This window comes from Coregonus clupeaformis, chromosome 29, assembly GCF_020615455.1.
Source record: "Coregonus clupeaformis isolate EN_2021a chromosome 29, ASM2061545v1, whole genome shotgun sequence".
In the NCBI taxonomy this organism is placed as follows: Eukaryota; Metazoa; Chordata; class Actinopteri; order Salmoniformes; family Salmonidae; genus Coregonus; species Coregonus clupeaformis.
In genome coordinates this window covers 29,588,249-29,606,242 of record NC_059220.1, presented here as the reverse complement: position 1 = coordinate 29,606,242, position 17,994 = coordinate 29,588,249, and the positions used below count along the sequence as shown (strand labels likewise).

Genomic DNA, 17,994 nt, shown 5'->3' with positions numbered 1-17,994 from the left:
CAGTCAGAGGATAATAATTGTTCTGTATCCTGAAATAGAGGCATACTAAGACAAAAGAAACATTACACGGTGTGTAAATGATAACACATTAGTTCAGGAAATGAAGAAATTGACTAAAATGCTGGAAGTGAATGCTGGAATTAAACAATTAACTATGAAAATGAGCAAAAGCTGTGTGCATTAAGGAAATAGACGCCTGGCTCAAATAGAAACCCGTCTCTAATAAGTGCCTGTTGTGTTCAGTGATTTAAGCCCGGGCTATTCATTAAATATTCATGATTTAATAGAAAACAATGAACTGACTATTATGTGACTAAAATGGCTGTGACTAAAACTAGACAAACATTTTCCAGAGTTTTAGTCAACTGATAATAACTAAAACTAACGAAGGATGAAATTACTCAAATGTGACTAAGACTAAAGTATTTTAAGACTAAAACTAAATCTAAAATAGCTGCCATAATTAACACCGATTCCAACTATAGAATTAGAATAATTTTTACATTTTACATACAGAATAATCATTCTATTTCCATGATTCCAACAGTTCACCAATTAACTACGCCTAGTTTTGCCCATATCATGCAGGCCTGTGTGGCACAGTGTGGAAATGATAACAAAATTCCCTCCAAAAACCTTTTTTGGAGGGAATAAACCACACAGAAAGGGGCCGTTTCCTGGACACAGATTAAGCGTAAAAGAAGGACAAACTGAATTGCTTTCATGGAGGACTGGCTTAGATTGTGAGGATGAGCACACAATTCATTTTCATCATGAGCCAAATCTATTGGTTTTCTACTAGGGCTGGGACGATACCAGTATCGCTATATTTTTTCCATAGGGGGAGATAAAGGCCTCAAATCCATTGTGAATAGCTGGGTGTAGATGTGAACTGTGCTATACAGGTTTGGTGACACTAGACAGCCATTAGCAGGTCCGTGTCTGTCTAGTGTTGCCCATTAGGATGACAGCTTCTGTCATTATCACCCTGACTCTGCTAGCTCCACACCTCTCTCCTATAGTACAGTAGGCCTCCCTAGGCCTGCAGGGCTCAGGGCTGACACTGGCTCTGGGGGTGAGACTGAGGGACCGAAGAGAGAGCAGCCTGGCCTGATCTCATGGAACAGTTTCCTCCTTGCCACTCCCATGGTTGTCTGTTATGACTGTGTACCTGTTAGGCTGGTCAATACCAGGCAGTCATAGTGAACGAGGAAATGATGTAATTTAGGGAAGTGTTTTTGGGGGGGAACTGTCTGTTCCTGTGAGATTCACACAGGGCACTATAGGCCTCACCTCAGCCTAGTGAAAAGAATAACAGTTACCATACGATGAGCTACAATAATGTATTAGCCATAATTCTGCTCTGAATCTATATCTGTCTTTACCTTAAGATGAGGGTCAGCCCAGTCCACTCCTATTCCTGCCAGTGAGCTGGCTGGCCGGTGCGGGTGTGACTTCCCTAAGCTGGGTATAGCACTAAGATAAGCATCTGGCAGTATAAAGAAGCACTGTGTCCAGGCAATTATGTTGCAAACAATGTATGCCATGATAAAAAAGCAGCTTGCACACACCTGTCCTCTTTATCCACACCTCACACAGGCTTCAACCAGTCAGCTCCAGTGTCAGAAATGTTGGCCTAGATGGTCTTCTGTCAAAGAAAGGGCTTGGTATTTCTGGATTCATGATATCATGTACAGTAGAAAAACAATGTGATATTTTTTTGGCCAAACAACAGAGAGTACTAGGCCCATTTGTTAATGCAGATTCAGCACTGACCTACTTCTGGTTAAATAAACAAGTACGACAATGGTGACATGCGGTAGAAAGCATGATGTCCAGCCGGGATATCTAGTCCCCATCTTGGCAGTGGCATACAGGCTAGATGCTGTGTTTTGGCCAGGCTATCTAGTCCCCATCTTGGCTGTGGCATACAGGCTAGATGCTGTGTTTTGGTCAGGCTATCTAGTCCCCATCTTGGCAGTGGCATACAGGCTAGATGCTGTGTTTTGGCCAGGCTATCTAGTCCCCATCTTGGCTGTGGCATACAGGCTAAATCCTGTGTTTTGGCCAGGCTATCTAGTCCCCATCTTGGCTGTGGCATACAGGCTAAATCCTGTGTTTTGGCCAGGCTATCTAGTCCCCATCTTGGCAGTGGCATACAGGCTAGATGCTGTGTTTTGGCCAGGCTATCTAGTCCCCATCTTGGCTGTGGCATACAGGCTAAATCCTGTGTTTTGGCCAGGCTATCTAGTCCCCATCTTGGCTGTGGCATACAGGCTAAATCCTGTGTTTTGGCCAGGCTATCTAGTCCCCATCTTGGCTGTGGCATACAGGCTAAATCCTGTGTTTTGGCCAGGCTACCTAGTCCCTATGTTGGCTGTGGTATACAATCTAGATGACGTATTCGAAGGTCAGGTCAGTGCCCTGGGGCTGCAGAGTCAGGCTCACCTTTCGCTGCATGGCCTGAGGCTGATGATGGCTGGTGTTTGTGACGTATAGGAGTCAACATCAAACCAGTTCAGTTTGGCCACGACCATTTCAATGAAACTGACATATTGTTGAAGTGCAGGCTTTGGTGCGGCAAGTCTACCAATGACATTGTTTCCCCTAGGAACACAGTTTATTTTATTTTGCAGTGGCGGCCACGATTTAGATGCATGTAGGAGAAACACTGCATATACGGGCAACTCTGAACAACAAGTGTGTTGATAGATCCATTCCCTGTGTAGCCTATATTTTTATGTCCTGATTTTATGAGAAATTGACTGTGTACATGCAACTTGTTTATTTTATTTGGTCCCGGTATTGAATCATCTATAAAGGGTCTCAGGAATGAGTCCATAGACTTCCCCTAATTGGTTGGAGAGGTCCCGCAGGGAAGAAGCTTTGGGTTTGGGAAAATACTGTTGCTCTGTAACACACACCTGCCTGATGCAGCCCTTTTAACTCTCCTCATGTGCATTTCTTAGTGTCTGTCAGTCAATCTCTGTTTATCATTCTCAACTACAATCATACAAACTTTCGTGAAGATTCACTTGAGAGAAAAGAGCAGTGTGTTTGAGGGAAAATAGTGTATCTGTATTCTGAGCATTAGGATTGTATAGCGGAGTTGATTGAGTGAAGACTAGAGACATGGTTCACTTGACCTTTGAAATGTTTGGCAAACATTCACCATCATTTTAACTATCTTCAGAAAGGGTTTAATGTCTCCTCTGCTTGGTTACTCAAGGTCTTCCTTTCATCTTATAGCCTTTATAGCACTTTGATCCATTTAATGTGTTTGACAGTTTTCTTTCACTAAGAAATGTGACATGAAAAAGTTCATGATTGAATTCAGCACTTGAGAAATCTAAATGTCTTTGTACTGTAGGCTAAATGCTGAGAGGGACAGAGGCACATGACAAGGACAAAGGCAATGCAACAAAGCATGAAGAGTAGCCTAGGCCTAGTCTATGTTTTGCACTGAGCAATATTTGTATCCTTTACACAGCTCATGAATGTCTGGTCAGACTGGTTTCATGGTCGCAAGTTCAAATAACAGAATGTACTGGATAGGGTTGTGCAATTCTGGTAACTTTTCAACATTTCCTAGGTTTTCTAGAAATCCCGGTTGGAAGATTCCAGATGTCTTGTTTATTCCCTCCTGATTCCTGGAATGTTCCAACCAGTATGTTTGGAACACCTGGGTATTCCTACAGGTGTGTGTTGCCCCAGTAAACAACCCTGGTTGTCATCTCCATTGAAATCTAAAGGGTGTTTTCTTCTTTTCTGGTGAGGTAATCAAAAAGGCGGGTAGGCTCCGCATGGGCTCTAAGGTAATAACTAGATCAGTGGTTCTCAACTGGTTTTGCCTCGGGACCTAAATTGAACCAGGTTGTCTCAGTCGCGACCCAATATTCGCATCGGGAAAAATAATCTCCAAAATACAATCTGGATGTATTTTTTAATGCTATATTGATATTAAATGTACCAATTATATGACAAGGGAACACCATTCCCACCTCTTTCATTGTCAATAATTCAATTTTGACCATATTCTTGATAAAGAATGTTAATAAACTCACTGGTTTGAGACAACAAAATCAACCAAAATAGTGCTGCTAATAGCTCTATATTGAAAATACTGTGATTTGAAGAATTTTTCAGAGATTAAGTTATTGCATTTTTTAAATTCATTTTCATTTATACACACTATACCTGGTTTAAGTTCAGACTGGAGTATAAAAAATCATAATAATAAAAAATACCCATTCCAAACCTACCGTGACCCAACTATGGGTTGCAACCCACCAATTGAGAATCGCTGCACCAGATGGCCATGCTGCTAAGAACAAAATTCCTAGGCTTATCGTCAGAATTGATGCACAAGAACATGAGCTAACCCATTTGTTCTTAATTTTGTGTTAGAGGTAGGGGTAAAATCAGCTTTTTTTTACTGTCCTTTTCAGCCTGACCAGATAATAATAGTGATAACCGGGCAGCAGCTTGCCTCTTGCCTGCTGCTTGCCATCCCGGGTTAATTAACGGAGGTATTTGAGGGCGACCTCATGAGGAAGAGAGGCAGCCGCAGTTGAGCTGCTCCCTGATCTCTGAACACAGACAGACTGGCCTGAGGTCAGGCTGCATCCAGCCACTGCTACCATGTCTGTCAAAGGTTCAATCTGTTGCATAATCCTAATGAAAGGCCCCACAGGTTGAAATATGGCCTTTCATTTCCATCTTCCTGAAGTGTCGTGTTATCGTATTGACTTTTGCACAGTATTTAGGGGGAAAATATTAGCAAATTGCAATAGGCTAATACTAAGGTTAATCTGAGTGAATGTGTCTGACAGTGGCATGACATGCTTACAAGATAGCTGCCAAGATCACACCTCACTGCCTGGGAGGTGTAGCAAGGCTGTTGACAGTTAGTTGTAAACCACTGTTATATATCACGGTGGATGAGGATGCCACATATCAGCTGTACCACTACCTTTGTTCCGTTCACAGAGAGCTACTTAGCCCTGTGGCTTTACCCTGCCAGTCAGGAGTTAATCACACACTGTAAATACACTGCTTACAGAAGATGATGCATGTTGCTCAGGCTGTTATTGGTGTCTTCTACCTTAAGAGCCTCTGTCCGTACGTTACTAGGACCTGCCATTGGCTGGCTGGCTGCAGGCTGAGGGCTTAAACAGCTCCATGCATCAGTCTATAGAGTCAGCCCTGGTGATAGCTCACTGAATGGACTCCCATTTATCCTCATAAGGGACACCAATTTGACTCGGTGGGATCAATTATGATTGACGGCTCAGGGGCTTCAGTGCTGCTCTGCTGGTGTCCCTGGTTCATTTACTGGCAGTGGGAGCCTCTGTGTGTTATCAAGGCCTCTGAATGAGCCTGCTCCTGCTATCCTTCCATTGCTTCCTAGTACTACCCTTTCCCTCCCTGTGAATTGTATCATGTGACAGACTGCAGTGAAATTTCCCTCGCTGCAGCTGGTTGCCATGGATTTATCATTAACCTACTCTTAACGTGGTCCAAAGTCAGCGACTCAGCGCTGCTTTCAGAGGGCTGTGGAGTGAGAGCTCATAGCTGGGCTGCTGCTGGCTGATTGCAGCTTTTTCATTGATTTTTTATTTTTTTTTACACTTCCCTCCCTTGCTTCTCTCAGGTTGGCTTCCTGGTACTTGGTTTTCAAATAGCTGAGGCGATGGTGAGATTAAGATTTCTTAGCAGTTAGCACACTCAGAAGACGAGGAGGATGAAGAGGTGAGCTGGAGCCTGCTGTGCCCTACTGATGACCCCCATGGGGTGGCTACTGTGGATGGACCGGGGTGAAAGAACACCTGCTATGTTAGGTGTATGGAATTAATTGAGGACACTGTGGCTGTGTTAGCTAGCGGTTCTGCTCAAGGTTTCCTTGACTGAGGCAGTGACTGAACTGAACTGCAGCACAGTACTGCCTGGCCTGCCTAGTGACACAGTGCCTACTGCCTAGCCTACACTCCTCCAATGGGGGGTCTCTCTCTTTCATCCATCTCTCTCTGGCCCAAGGCACCAGCACTGAATCAAAACCACAGTGTCGCTGAGAGAAAAAAGTATCTGTTTTAAAATACAATTATCCCTCTCCCCCAGTCTCCTCTCTCTCGGTGTGTGGGCCAGAGTGATGGGGGTTTCAGGTAGCTAACCCTGCACCCATCCTTCAGCCTCGACATTAGCTGCCTCCCCCACGGCTCTGTGTTGTTGCCCCCCAGGCAAGTTAGCCTGGTTAACGTCCCTTCTGTGTGCTTGTCTGCACTGAGCCTCGTGCGAGAGACAGCCTCCCCCCATCTCTTCTCTCTCCCTCCTCCCCCACCATCTCCTCTGTCTCAGTGTGCTACACCTCCAGTGTCAGGCCTGTGTCTCACTCCTCCTGACAGGCAGCCAGAGCAGAAAAAGAGCTAGGTCTAAATGCTAATGAGAGTCTGTCCGATCAAAGGTTGATTAACTAGGCCCTCCTGTATGAATGTGACATAGCATATTAATGACTCCATGTTGTGTGAGTGGCACCCATTTAGCTCCCTGCAGCTAGGGAACATTTCTACAGTAAATGGCTTCTTGTCATTATGCCTACAGGAAGTGTTGTGTGCCTTTTCAGTTTGAACAGGTCAGAGTTGTTAGCCAAGGGTCTGGATGTTTTACAGTACGGTGTAAATATGCATGCGGCTTCAGATGACTGGATGACCTTCACCAGTTCAACATGATTGACTACATTTACATTTTAGTCATTTAGCAGACGCTCTTATCCAGAGCGACTTACAGTTAGTGAGTGCATACATTTTCATACATGCTCTACCAACTGAGCATCACGGGACTAGACCTAATGCACACAGCAGTGCTCTCTCACAGTTGAACGTTAATCAATTAGAACATAGCCTAGATGGAATGTAGGTACAGTAAAGTGCACAAAACATTCAGTAGTCTATAATGTCAACCATGCAGGCTTCCCACCCAATTCACTTACTCCACCAAATACATTCTAATTTAGTTAATGTCTCCAGCCTAGTTGTTTTGGCCCAGAGGCATGTCAGAGTGGTCTTGTATTGCACATGAATCACTGGCCAATGTGCTGGTGCCCCAGTTTAACAGTTTAACCGTCGATGGAACTGAGGTCACACTGACGCAGACAGGACTCCATGTTGACATGATGTCATGTGACATCCCGAGACCTAGGGGTCAAACAGCCGTGACTTTTAGATTTGATCCGACATTTTAGAGCCAGTCGTCTCCTTATCCTGACCCTGAGAGAAAACAGTGAGGATAGACAGTGAGACCTATATCTCAGCGTGAAGAACATGTTGTGTTTCTCTTCCTGAGTACCTCTCTTTTAATATTTAATATGGCCGTCAGACATCAGCTCCTCTGCCCTGCTGTTGCAGGTTGTTATTCTCCAGCTGCTTCTCCCACATGGGGACTCAACAGCTGCTCTGACTGGCATCAGGAGGTTTTCTTGCACACAATCGAGAACAGTCAGTCGCGCTAAACTCTTAGACCCAAGGTAGGATTCCTTTCGTATTCCGTTCTGATTTCGTAAACTATTTTTTTGGTTTCATTTTCAGTGTAGAAGATTTACTCAGGTAGCCCGCTTCTTAACTTCTCTGGGATATGGCCCATATTCTGGTTCTTTGCCCTGCAGAGTGACTCAATAGTACTCTTGTGGCTTACTATCGTTTAAGATACAAGGCATTAGCTCTGTGTCCGGACTGCCATTGCCAAGAGGCGAATTAACGATTGGCCGAGTGGAATTACAAATAAACAGTTTGGAATAGCAATTGACCCCGGGTCTGTTCTCTGCTGTTGAACTTGGCCGGAGTCTCTTAACCACACTCACCACACTCACACCAACACCCTCCTCCCTCTGCTCCACTGTATTGAGAGAGGTGCTATTGTGTTGGGATCAGTGAAATGTTGGCACTCACTCACTTCCACAAACAGAGAGGGCTCTCTGAGAAGTAAGAGCAGGGAGCAGCACTATCGGAGCAGCAGTTCCTCCTCCTGTTCCCAGTGAACAACAAAACATCTCCTCTCCTCACATATCTATCTGCCATAACAGTCAGTGCTGTGTGATGATGCCAGGTGAATGGCTGGTGTTTTCCACATTCCCCCTCCTGTTTCCCAATGCAGTCAGGCAGCTCAGCTTTGTGTGAGTGAGTGAGTGAGTGAGTGATGAGAAAGGAGAGGTGTCAGAGCAGATGAAGTACACGGGTGTTGTGTTTTCTCTAAAGGATACAATATAATATCAGCCTCCTGCGTTACCCGGACCTGCAGAACCAGTTCTACATCCGTCGGCACGGCAACAAGAGAACTGAGAGCCCATTGAGTGGGGGGGGGGGGTCCCACAGGGTTAAATGTAAAACCCTACCCAAACACATGAAAACACTAACAGTGCAAAGGTCCATTGAAATGCACCAGTGTAAATAGCAGATCAACAGTACTGTGTTGTCTGTTTAGAGGATCTCTTGAGAATTCTTCCCTCTGTCAGAAATCTTCCCGTCTTCTCTGTGCACTTGTCTCTTGCTCCATCCGTCACGCTCCACAACCTGGCTAGAGGGATTTGAGCAGATGGAGAGCAGTGAGTCGATGTGAGAGGTAGAAAGAGCCGGATGACAGGCTCTGATGGGTCTGTGACATGTAGCAGGGCAGGACGTCAAACAGAAATGATCCAGCTCCACACACACACACACACACACACACAAAAGGCACACACACATACGCACGCACACTGCCTCATGTTCAAGGTATTGGAGTAAACACAGATATTCGTCAATATATCAAATTAAGAGGTTGATGCTGGACAGACATGTAAACTAATTCCCCCCAATGTTGGTTGTTGATTAGAAGTTCAACATTCCAATTTCCAAGCAGACAGGATATTCTTTTTTTCTAGCATTTGATTAGATAGGAACTGAGATGGGAAGGAACCGCTAGGTTGGCTAGTTATTAGAATTACATGTTTGTTATTGCATGTATGCACAAGTCCTTGTGTATTAATCCACTCTGTGTAGCTTCTTTGTTGTCCAAAGAAGAAGAATTCCCTCTGAACAATTAAGGCTGGTCTGACAGCTGTAGAAGAGGTATATGGGAGGAAGTGACCTGGGGATGGCCTTATCCCCTGACCAATGACCCTCCGCTTGCACGTGTGCACTCCTTTCTCTTTTATACTCTATCTTACACACATACACACACACACACACACACGACCCCCAAGCCCTCCTGATTCCCTCCTTCCCTGAGGATGTGCCTGCTGGTCCTCTGTTCTCTCCCAGCAGGCTAGTTGGTTAGTAGGTGGGTACTGCTGCTGATGAGTCAACATGTTTTCCAGAGCGGCAGGCAGGAAGCGCTCCAACACAATGAGCAGTGCTGAATCGTCAACCATGTGAGGGGCTGAGATAAGAGTCCTGCCCAGGCCCTCGGTACTGGGTCTGTACTGTCTTTCCTCACTGGACCTCCTCACTGGGAATAGGGCTGGTAAGGAGCACAGTGTGTGTGATTAGACCACCCCCTGTCTGAATAGACCTTTGGATTTTCACCTTCAGGTTATTAGGCCTGTAAGTTATTCATTAGACCTAGTAGCCTAAGGCTAGCTAAAATGCTCAACGATTTGGCTGGCTCATTGGATCTATTCCTAGATCTGGCACTGATTTGTTGTCGGTTCGGTTCGGCTGCCGGCTAGCCCAACTCGGCTAGGTGAATCCGAATGAGTGTGCTCGCATACTCCCTTAAAAGAAAAGCGGCAATAGTACTGTTTGTCTATTTTAAGACACCGTAGCAGTTTTTGCAGAGGAGATCTTAGTCGCGCAATTTTGGATCTGACTAGGATGTTTGGTGCAGTATTTCTCAAGTGAAAAAATTTGCATCACTCGTTGAATGACAACAGGCACATTATTGAAGAATTCCTACTGTTGACCTATCGCCGATTGGGACATAGACTTTGCCTATTGACTTCGGCTTGCCTTGAGAAAAAATGTGTGCCCAAACAGCCGAAAAAACCCTTGCCAAAGTCCAAAACGAACAAAAACGACACAAAATGTCATCCATAATATATGCACGAACTGTTCCAAACTGTTTCGGCTGGGAAGCATGCGGACGCCTTAAGGCAGACAGGGAGTTTTGTATTGATGGGCTGAGGTGTGTGTGTGTGTGTGTTAAGTGTGACAGTGTGGTGTGAACTAAAAGGAGTGTGTGATTAGCTCATTGACTGCATACCAGCACCAGCATGGCAGATGAGAGAGAGGGAGAGGGGGATTGATGGATGCCGGGAGAGAGGCAGTGTCAAGTCAATATTTGGTGTCAAACTTTAAAGACCATTATGTAACCTACTCACTGAGTCTGGGCTGGATCATGATAGGCCTCCGCTCAGTCAACTACCTGCCCATCTCAGATCATGCGCTCAATGATTCACAATCTTTCAAAAGTGCTTAGTGTGCCAGTGAACATGTGCAGAAAAGGTTATTATGTCAGTGTGTTAATAGGGTGTGAATGGAATTTCCCTCCTATTTCACACTAAATACAGCATTATTAAGAGGACTGTTGGGAAATATTACACTTTCTGTGAAGGAGACTTATCTGCCATGCTGTTGTGTTTGGCACACAAGTGTAATGTTTAACCTGATTGAGTAGTTAATTATTTTGTTAACATTGCTTAAGGATTTGGAAATGTGTTATATCTGGTAGGGATCTGCAGAATGTAATGAATGGACTATGCAGGCTGGAGAATGGTCACCTCTGCTCTACACTGTTGTGTTCTCCCTCCTAGTCCCAACATTTCAGTGTTTATGTGCTACTGTGTGTTTTCCCTGTTTTGCTGCCGGTATTCATGGGAATACTGCAGTGTGAAATAGGCTACTCTGCTTCTTCTGGCGTTGTTGTTATTATTATGGTTTTATATTTAGCCTAGTGTTGTGTATTATATTGCATGTGGTGCTGCAATTCCACTCTGTTGCAGATGATTGTGATGAATGTTCCAATATCAGGCCTTATTCAATATTCAGATTCAATCAGATCAGAGCTGCAATCAGATTAGCCTTAGAACAAAGGACAAGACCAGCTCTTGTCTCATCCTGGTCCAGTTATTCTATGATGGCTGTTGTTATATGCCTTTAACTGTGGGCCAGATACATGGAACACCGGTTCAAACCCTATGACAAGGGTGATATCCATGATTCTTTATTATCTGTGTTTTAATCTGTGGGCTAACATAAATCACAAGACAGACTGTCATTGTCCCACAGTGGCTGGCTGGATACAACTACCAGCAGTCCCCTTGAGCCAATTACTGGAGACTAGCTGGGCTGGGTTTGGGCCCCGTCCAGTTGGCTGGTGGTTGAGGGTGTATTGAACAGAACTGAGGACCAGGACAGACTAGAGCCACAACAGAAGGTGAATCTTAATTGCTCAATTAGGGAGAAGATGTTTTCCCCCTGTTAAATGTCCTCATCACAGTGAACGTAGCTTGGAAGAGAAAGGTTCTGTGACTGATACCAAGCCTGATTCTGGATTGGTTTACATCCTAATAGGAAAACAATGACATTCTAGCCTGGTTGCAGAACTATGTGCTTTTTAGTCATCTTTGTCATTTTGTTTAGCATGCCAACAAATACAGGAGGAATTGGCTGAAGAATAGATCTGCTAGCAGGCTAGAGCTAGCCAAGACCTACTGTGTGTGTATGACTGCTGCTGGTCCTGTTCCCCCAGGCATCACCTGAGGTCAAAATGCCTCGACCTGGCCTTGAAACCTCTACACTCTCTCTCCATCTCCATAACAGATCACCCCCAACCACCAGCACAGCTCACACACGACACATGGCTAAGTCCTTTTACGTTATGGTGAGGTATTAGTTTTATTTGAACTAATAAAAAAATACAAAAACATCACATCTTTGAATCAAGGTGTTCAGAGGATTGGAGAAGAGTCATACGGTATGTAGGCTAAAGTAAGGTTGCTCCAGATTCTGGAATTGGACACAGCTTGCGCTAGTGAAGTCCCATTGACAGATGTGTAATGGGCCTCTCCCCCATAGAGAGAAGCCTACATTCTCAATTCTAATTCTATGGCTCTGCCCTCCCCTGTACCTCAGCATGTCCCTGCTCATCAGTAATGTTCCTGGGGATTCCATTCTCCACTCAGGCATGTGCATCCCTCCCTCTCAGATCTGCTGAGGACCACAGGATTTTAATGATCAGAAGGCATCCTCCTCATCCACTGAGTTAACTGCTTTCTTTATAACATGTTGGGCTAGCCTAATTATAGACGTTTTCCCTCTCAAAGTCCTTGGTGTGCTGTTATGTAAATCCTCACATCCATTGATTTACCAAGGATGTTTAAGCTTATGATTATGTATGACAACATATATGTTTGATTGAGACATGGGAGAGAATTATGGATAATTGTCTCACTGGAATTCTTCATTGTTAGACTATAATGGCAGCCATTTTATATTTTGCCCAGTTTCACTAAACAACAATCCTTGTATTTTTGTCTGGCGGTTGAAAATTGATCTGACAGTGTGTGTTTCTGTCTGTTTCCTTTGCAGATATCATTGAGAAGAGTGAATTGAAGACCTTCTTCGAAAGCAACTGTTCGCAGATTTATTTTATCTTCTATGAAAATTTCATTACACTGGAAAGTAACTTAAAGCAAAAAGGTAAGGAAGGGTGTGCTGCCTGTGTGTCTGTTTAAAAAAGGCTACTACCCCAGTATCCACCCCAGTAGTAGAGTTTATAACTAGCTGGGTAATGGATTTTTCAGCTCGTTCAGAGCTGGTGTCAAGTTCAATTCTGCAGGGGTTGTAGTTTTCATTCCAATGACTTCCCGTAGCTGTTCAAAGCCAATTAGATGAACATGAATTCAGATCTGGTATTACATTGCAGCAGTGAAATTATTTGAGTGCCCAACCAAGGAATGTTCAGTGATTTGGGACCATTCAGAGGGGAAAAAGACAACTAGTAAGACAAGGCACAAAGACCCACATTTAAATCAAGCTTTATATATATATGTATATATATGAATGCAACAGAATGCACTTCACAGGAAAAAAATGGAAATAAAAACAAACAATGAAAATAAAAACTGAAATATTTACTACACAACAAACATAAGACGATAAAAACCAAAAGACTAAAAAAGCACCCTAAGGAAAAGCAAAGCTAAAAAGGTGCGTTTTAAGATCTCTTTCAAATATGTCCATAGTTTTGGCCCCCCTCAGGTTCTCTGGCAGGCTATTCCAGAGGCTGGGGGCATAGTAACTAAAGGCTGCCTCTCCATGCCTCTTGGTGCTAGGCTTTGGGAGAGTTAACAAGCCAGTGCCAGAGGACCTGAGGGACCTACTGGGTACATAACTCAAAAGCATGTCTGATATGTATAATTTGATAATGTAGAGCTTATGTACTACATTATCAAATGAATTTAACACCACCTCAGCCCACAGTGGAGATTCTGGGGAACTATAGGAATGTCATTATTTTAGGGTTTGGTTCATATATTTTTATATCTTCTGTCACTGAAAGATATCTGTACACAACAGAATGTGTAAAATGTTCCAGTGTAGAAAGCGTAGATTAGTACAGGGGTTCCAAAACTTTTTTGCTTCAGGGACCCCTTTTGTGAGAGCAAATTCATCAGGGACCCCCTCATAATATCAGAACACAACTCCTACTTTAGAGAGCAATACAAATAGCATACAAGCAGTTTTACCTTGACTTCTTCAGTGCATGGCCGGACTAATCAAGTCTCGGGTCCTGGGAAATAACATTTTAAAGGCCCCCCTCTTGGCATCAGAGATAACATTTTGCAGTTTTAAAGCTAATTTCCTGCAATTCTACACATTTTGCCATGGAGCAGAGAACAACATTTTGAGTTGAAGAAATGTATCAATGATGGAGTGCTGTGGATATCAATATCCCTGTGAGCCTCCCAGGCCCATGTTGTGCATCTGAGGGTTAAGAACATTAATTGTGGCTGAATAATATCACATTGTATTGTATTGCACCCTACACAAATGTTTCCATGGATCTCTTGTCCAAAATGTGTTTAATGTGTTGTTGCTAGCAATATTCATAAAAAAAAAAAATCAAAATACATAATAATAATAATAATAATATTTTGAGATCTAGCTGCAGACCTCTGCTGTTCTTCACTTTGGGAACCCCTGGATTAGTATTGCTGGGTGTTCATAATAACCTAGAAAGTGCATCACAGCAATCTCACATTTCCCAGAATCCTCTCCTTCTCAGAACACACTCCACACTGACATTACCCCTTGAGCTACACTACACTCAGATCTAAGTGCTTAGTGGGTAGGGCACAGCCAGGGGTTGTTTCTGGACAGGGCCTTCTCTCCCCCTGCTGTCTGTCTGTTTGTTAATGAATGGGCTCTGTAATGCACACCAATCTGTGGGTCCTCTCCCCAAGTCCCCTTCCAGCACTTACTGTGAGCCCTGGGTGACAACCTCCATGTCTAATGCATGCTCCATCGTAGGGCCTTCAATAATTAACCCCCTCCACTTTCCCCATACTCACTACTCTTTAAAGCACTGTTATGATGACGTCGTTGAGCGGGATGACTTCAGCTACCACGGTCTCCTCCTCACAGCTTTAGACCCCTATTTTGATGATAACCTTGGGAGGAGGTGACCTCGGGTCTACCGGCAGCTGTCTCTTTGTAGTGCTCATAACTCGTAGAGGTCTTACACACACACACACACACACACACACTTCACTCTGAAGGGTTTACAGTACACATACCAGATCATGAAAGTCACATGACTGTCAGTGCTTTGGAATGATGAAGTACAGTAGAGTCACTTTCCCTACTACTCTGGCCCTAGAGAGCTGCAGGGTCTGCCAGTTCTCATCCAAGTCAATATTTCTCACTTCATTGTAAGAGAGAACTCACATCCCCAGTGTTGTAATCAGTTACTTACAAAAGTGATCTGAATGAAAAGCAGATGCTGGACTACAGGAGGATGTTTCTGACAGTTTCCCAACCCCAATGTTGAAATGTCTTTCCTCTTTTTATGGATGAAACTGACTCTCTTCTCTCTTTCAGGGAACAAATCACAGAGGGAGGAGCTGGACTCTATCCTCTTTATTTTTGAAGTAAGTTGATGTACCTTTCTGTTCTGAATGATGATGATTCCCTGTCTGATGTCTAGTGACGGTTCCAGCCACAGACATGGATCAGATCTGTCTCTGTGGTTACAGCATTTCAACCTGTTCACTCTGCTCTGCATTCAGCTGAAGGGAGGGGCCAACACCGTTTCCATGGTGCTGATTCTACCTGCCTGCCTACTTCCTGAATTCACCTCAAATAGAAAAAGAAAGGGGGTTGTTAAGGAATAAATAAACCCAGCTTGATTGTTTTTCATCACTGTTGAAGGCAGCACACAGAGATGGCAGAAACCTTGCTGTGTACTGTATTAATTTGTAGTGTTTTTCTTCAGTAGAGGTGAGTGTTGTGTGGGCTACATGATTTAAAAACAGCTTGACTGATGTCATTCTCCACTCTGGTGCTTCTCCTGGAGGTTAAAGTCCCCCACCTTGTTTTTCCACCTGACTCAAACAGTAGCTCCAGTTTCCAATACAAACAGGCAGCTCTCCAGTAACATTTGCTCATGGCGGGCTGGCAGTTTCTGGATCAGGAAGAGAGGCGGAGACAAGAGAGCATATGTCTGGTCCTTTCAGTGGAAATGGAGTCTATGTGTGAGGGGAGTGTTCTTTTCACTGTGTCGACAGAGGTCATTCTAGCAGGGCAGGACCGAGGAAGAGGAGCCCAGGGCTGAGGTCTGGACATGGGCCCACTGGTCTGTGTGAGATCTAGGCTAAATGGTATCAGCAGGCCATACACTCTACTCCAGGGATGGGCAACTGGCAGCCGCTGTGGCCCCTCATGATGAGTTCAGATTTTTTGTGGCCCCCACCCCATCAAAGTTGCCCATCCCTGCTCTACTCTGTCAGAGAGCTACCCAGGCATCTTCAACGTGTCCCCTATATGATCATGTAACATCTAATTTATCCCCATATGTGGACTGCATTTGGCTTGTTATTCGCAAACTTACTGGTGTGAGGTGCAGAACATGCTATATGTGTTGTGCTTTATTGGCATGCTGGTATTGCAGGTGTATGCAATATCCTGTATGTTATTGACACAGTCAGCTGCTTACAGTCTTTCTCCTGTATTGACTGTTGAGTGAGAACTTCACAAACTGTTTATGATACCTTACTTTCACCTGACTGAACTTCTCTCTCCATACATTTTTAAACCTGGGCTCCAGTCAAGATGACATCCAGCCTGGTATTGACAGGAAGTGCTCTCTGTCTGTTCATGTGGAATTAAGCTAGGTGTCAGTCTGTCTTTCTCAGCCTCACTCCACAGCATGAGAAGTCTGTCTCCCAGTCTGTCTGTCTACACACGCACCCAGTCATATGGCCTCGGATTCCACATGCCTTTTAAATATTTATAAGGTATCCTTTGAAAAAGAACTAATATTGAAAGCAGCTTAACCCTAGTGTGCCCCTTTAGCCCTGTGTGTTTTTACAGTGTGCTGAGAAGATAATCTCACTGAGTGGTGTGTACAGGACTGATACGGACAGCTTTGATCCTCAGCTGACACATCGTGTTCCCTTCTCTCTGAGCTGGTAGATTAGACATGTTGGATCATACATGGCTGTTTATACAGTATGGATTTGATATCCAGGTCTACCTGCAAGCACACATACGCTTGGCACTAATGTGTGTCGTTTTGTGTTAGCCCCAAAGAAATGATTCACTTTACAGTGTAAGGGGATAGATTGTACAGTAGAAAAGGCATGGAATAAGCTCATAGAAGACGGTTTTGTAGTGGTGCACAGGTTTATTTCCTTCTATTCTCAAGGGAGGGCATGTGACTGTTGTCGGGCCCTTACTCCTGTGCTGTGTCTTTGTACTCACACACTAACATTTCAATCAAATTCAAATTGGCGACATCTTGTGCTGTGAACTGCAATGCCCCTAGTAGCAGTGGCAAGTCCGTATCATCAGTTTTAGTTAGGCTCATCAATCAACCATAAAATAAGCACCAGCCTCCCCAGCCCCAGATAGCACAGAGCTGTGTCTGTGACTGGATTGTTGCAAGGATAAAGCCATTAGTGACTCCACCACGCTTTGTGACACACTTTAATGTGGTTTGACAGGCGGGCTAAGAATAAATCATCTCTCTGCCTTCAATAACCCACTTCATGAATTCATCCCTGGAAGTCTCCAGATACCTCACTAAAGGTAGCAAGCTACTAGCTCCGATTGTCTCAGCTCTCCAAGGAAAGATGAGAAACTAGGCTACAGGCTCCCCCTCCATCAAACTAAGACCCCATCTCTGGACCTGCTTGGCGTGTCTCCAGTGTGTTATTGTTTTGACCTGGCTGTGCTGTGGAGATGACCTTACTGTCACTGTGGTGCGGTATGTGAGCCCCCTTTCTGAGGGTGGCTGGGGGGGGGAGCCTGCTAGAGGAGTAATGGGTCTTTTGTTCTCCCTCAACCAAGCACCCCCACCCCTGCCGTCATCACTGCCACCTCCCTGCTCTCTTTGTGTCTGGTGGCATTGAGACACCCGCCACAACCGCTTGCGCTGTTACACTGTTGTGTAGTGTGTTCTGTGGTGAGGTGCAGAGAGCCTGTGTTCTACTTTTGATGCCACAGACATAAAATGTCATAGCATACCTGTACGTCTGCCCTTCAATACACCTCATAATACATGCAGTTAAAGAATTCAATAAGCGGCCTAATCAATACCTTTCCCAGACAATAACAAACCGATGTCGGTGCCGTGCCATCACTTATTCAGTCCATGTTTTGAACAACCTATTAGTGCTACAATCAATGCCTGTCTTCTCTTGAATTATCTCACTCACTGATCTAATGCACAACAGAAACAGACTGATTCCTCTCAGCCAGACGCATCACATTAACAGTGTATCACACATTCAAAGGCGTGACATAA

At 44.4% G+C, this 17,994-nt stretch overlaps 1 protein-coding gene across 5 annotated transcripts in view; it reads left to right on the top strand.

Moving 5' to 3' along the window:
• Positions 1-17,994, top strand: part of LOC121545013 (ral GTPase-activating protein subunit alpha-2) — a 142,721-nt gene that overhangs the window by 15,789 nt on the left and 108,938 nt on the right. For all 5 annotated transcript variants that reach the window (XM_041855333.2, XM_041855331.2, XM_041855332.2 and 2 more), the window contains exons 2-3: positions 12,555-12,665; positions 15,069-15,118. In XM_041855333.2, coding sequence (XP_041711267.1) covers positions 12,555-12,665; positions 15,069-15,118 — 161 coding nt within the window. The remainder of the gene's footprint in view (positions 1-12,554; positions 12,666-15,068; positions 15,119-17,994) is intronic.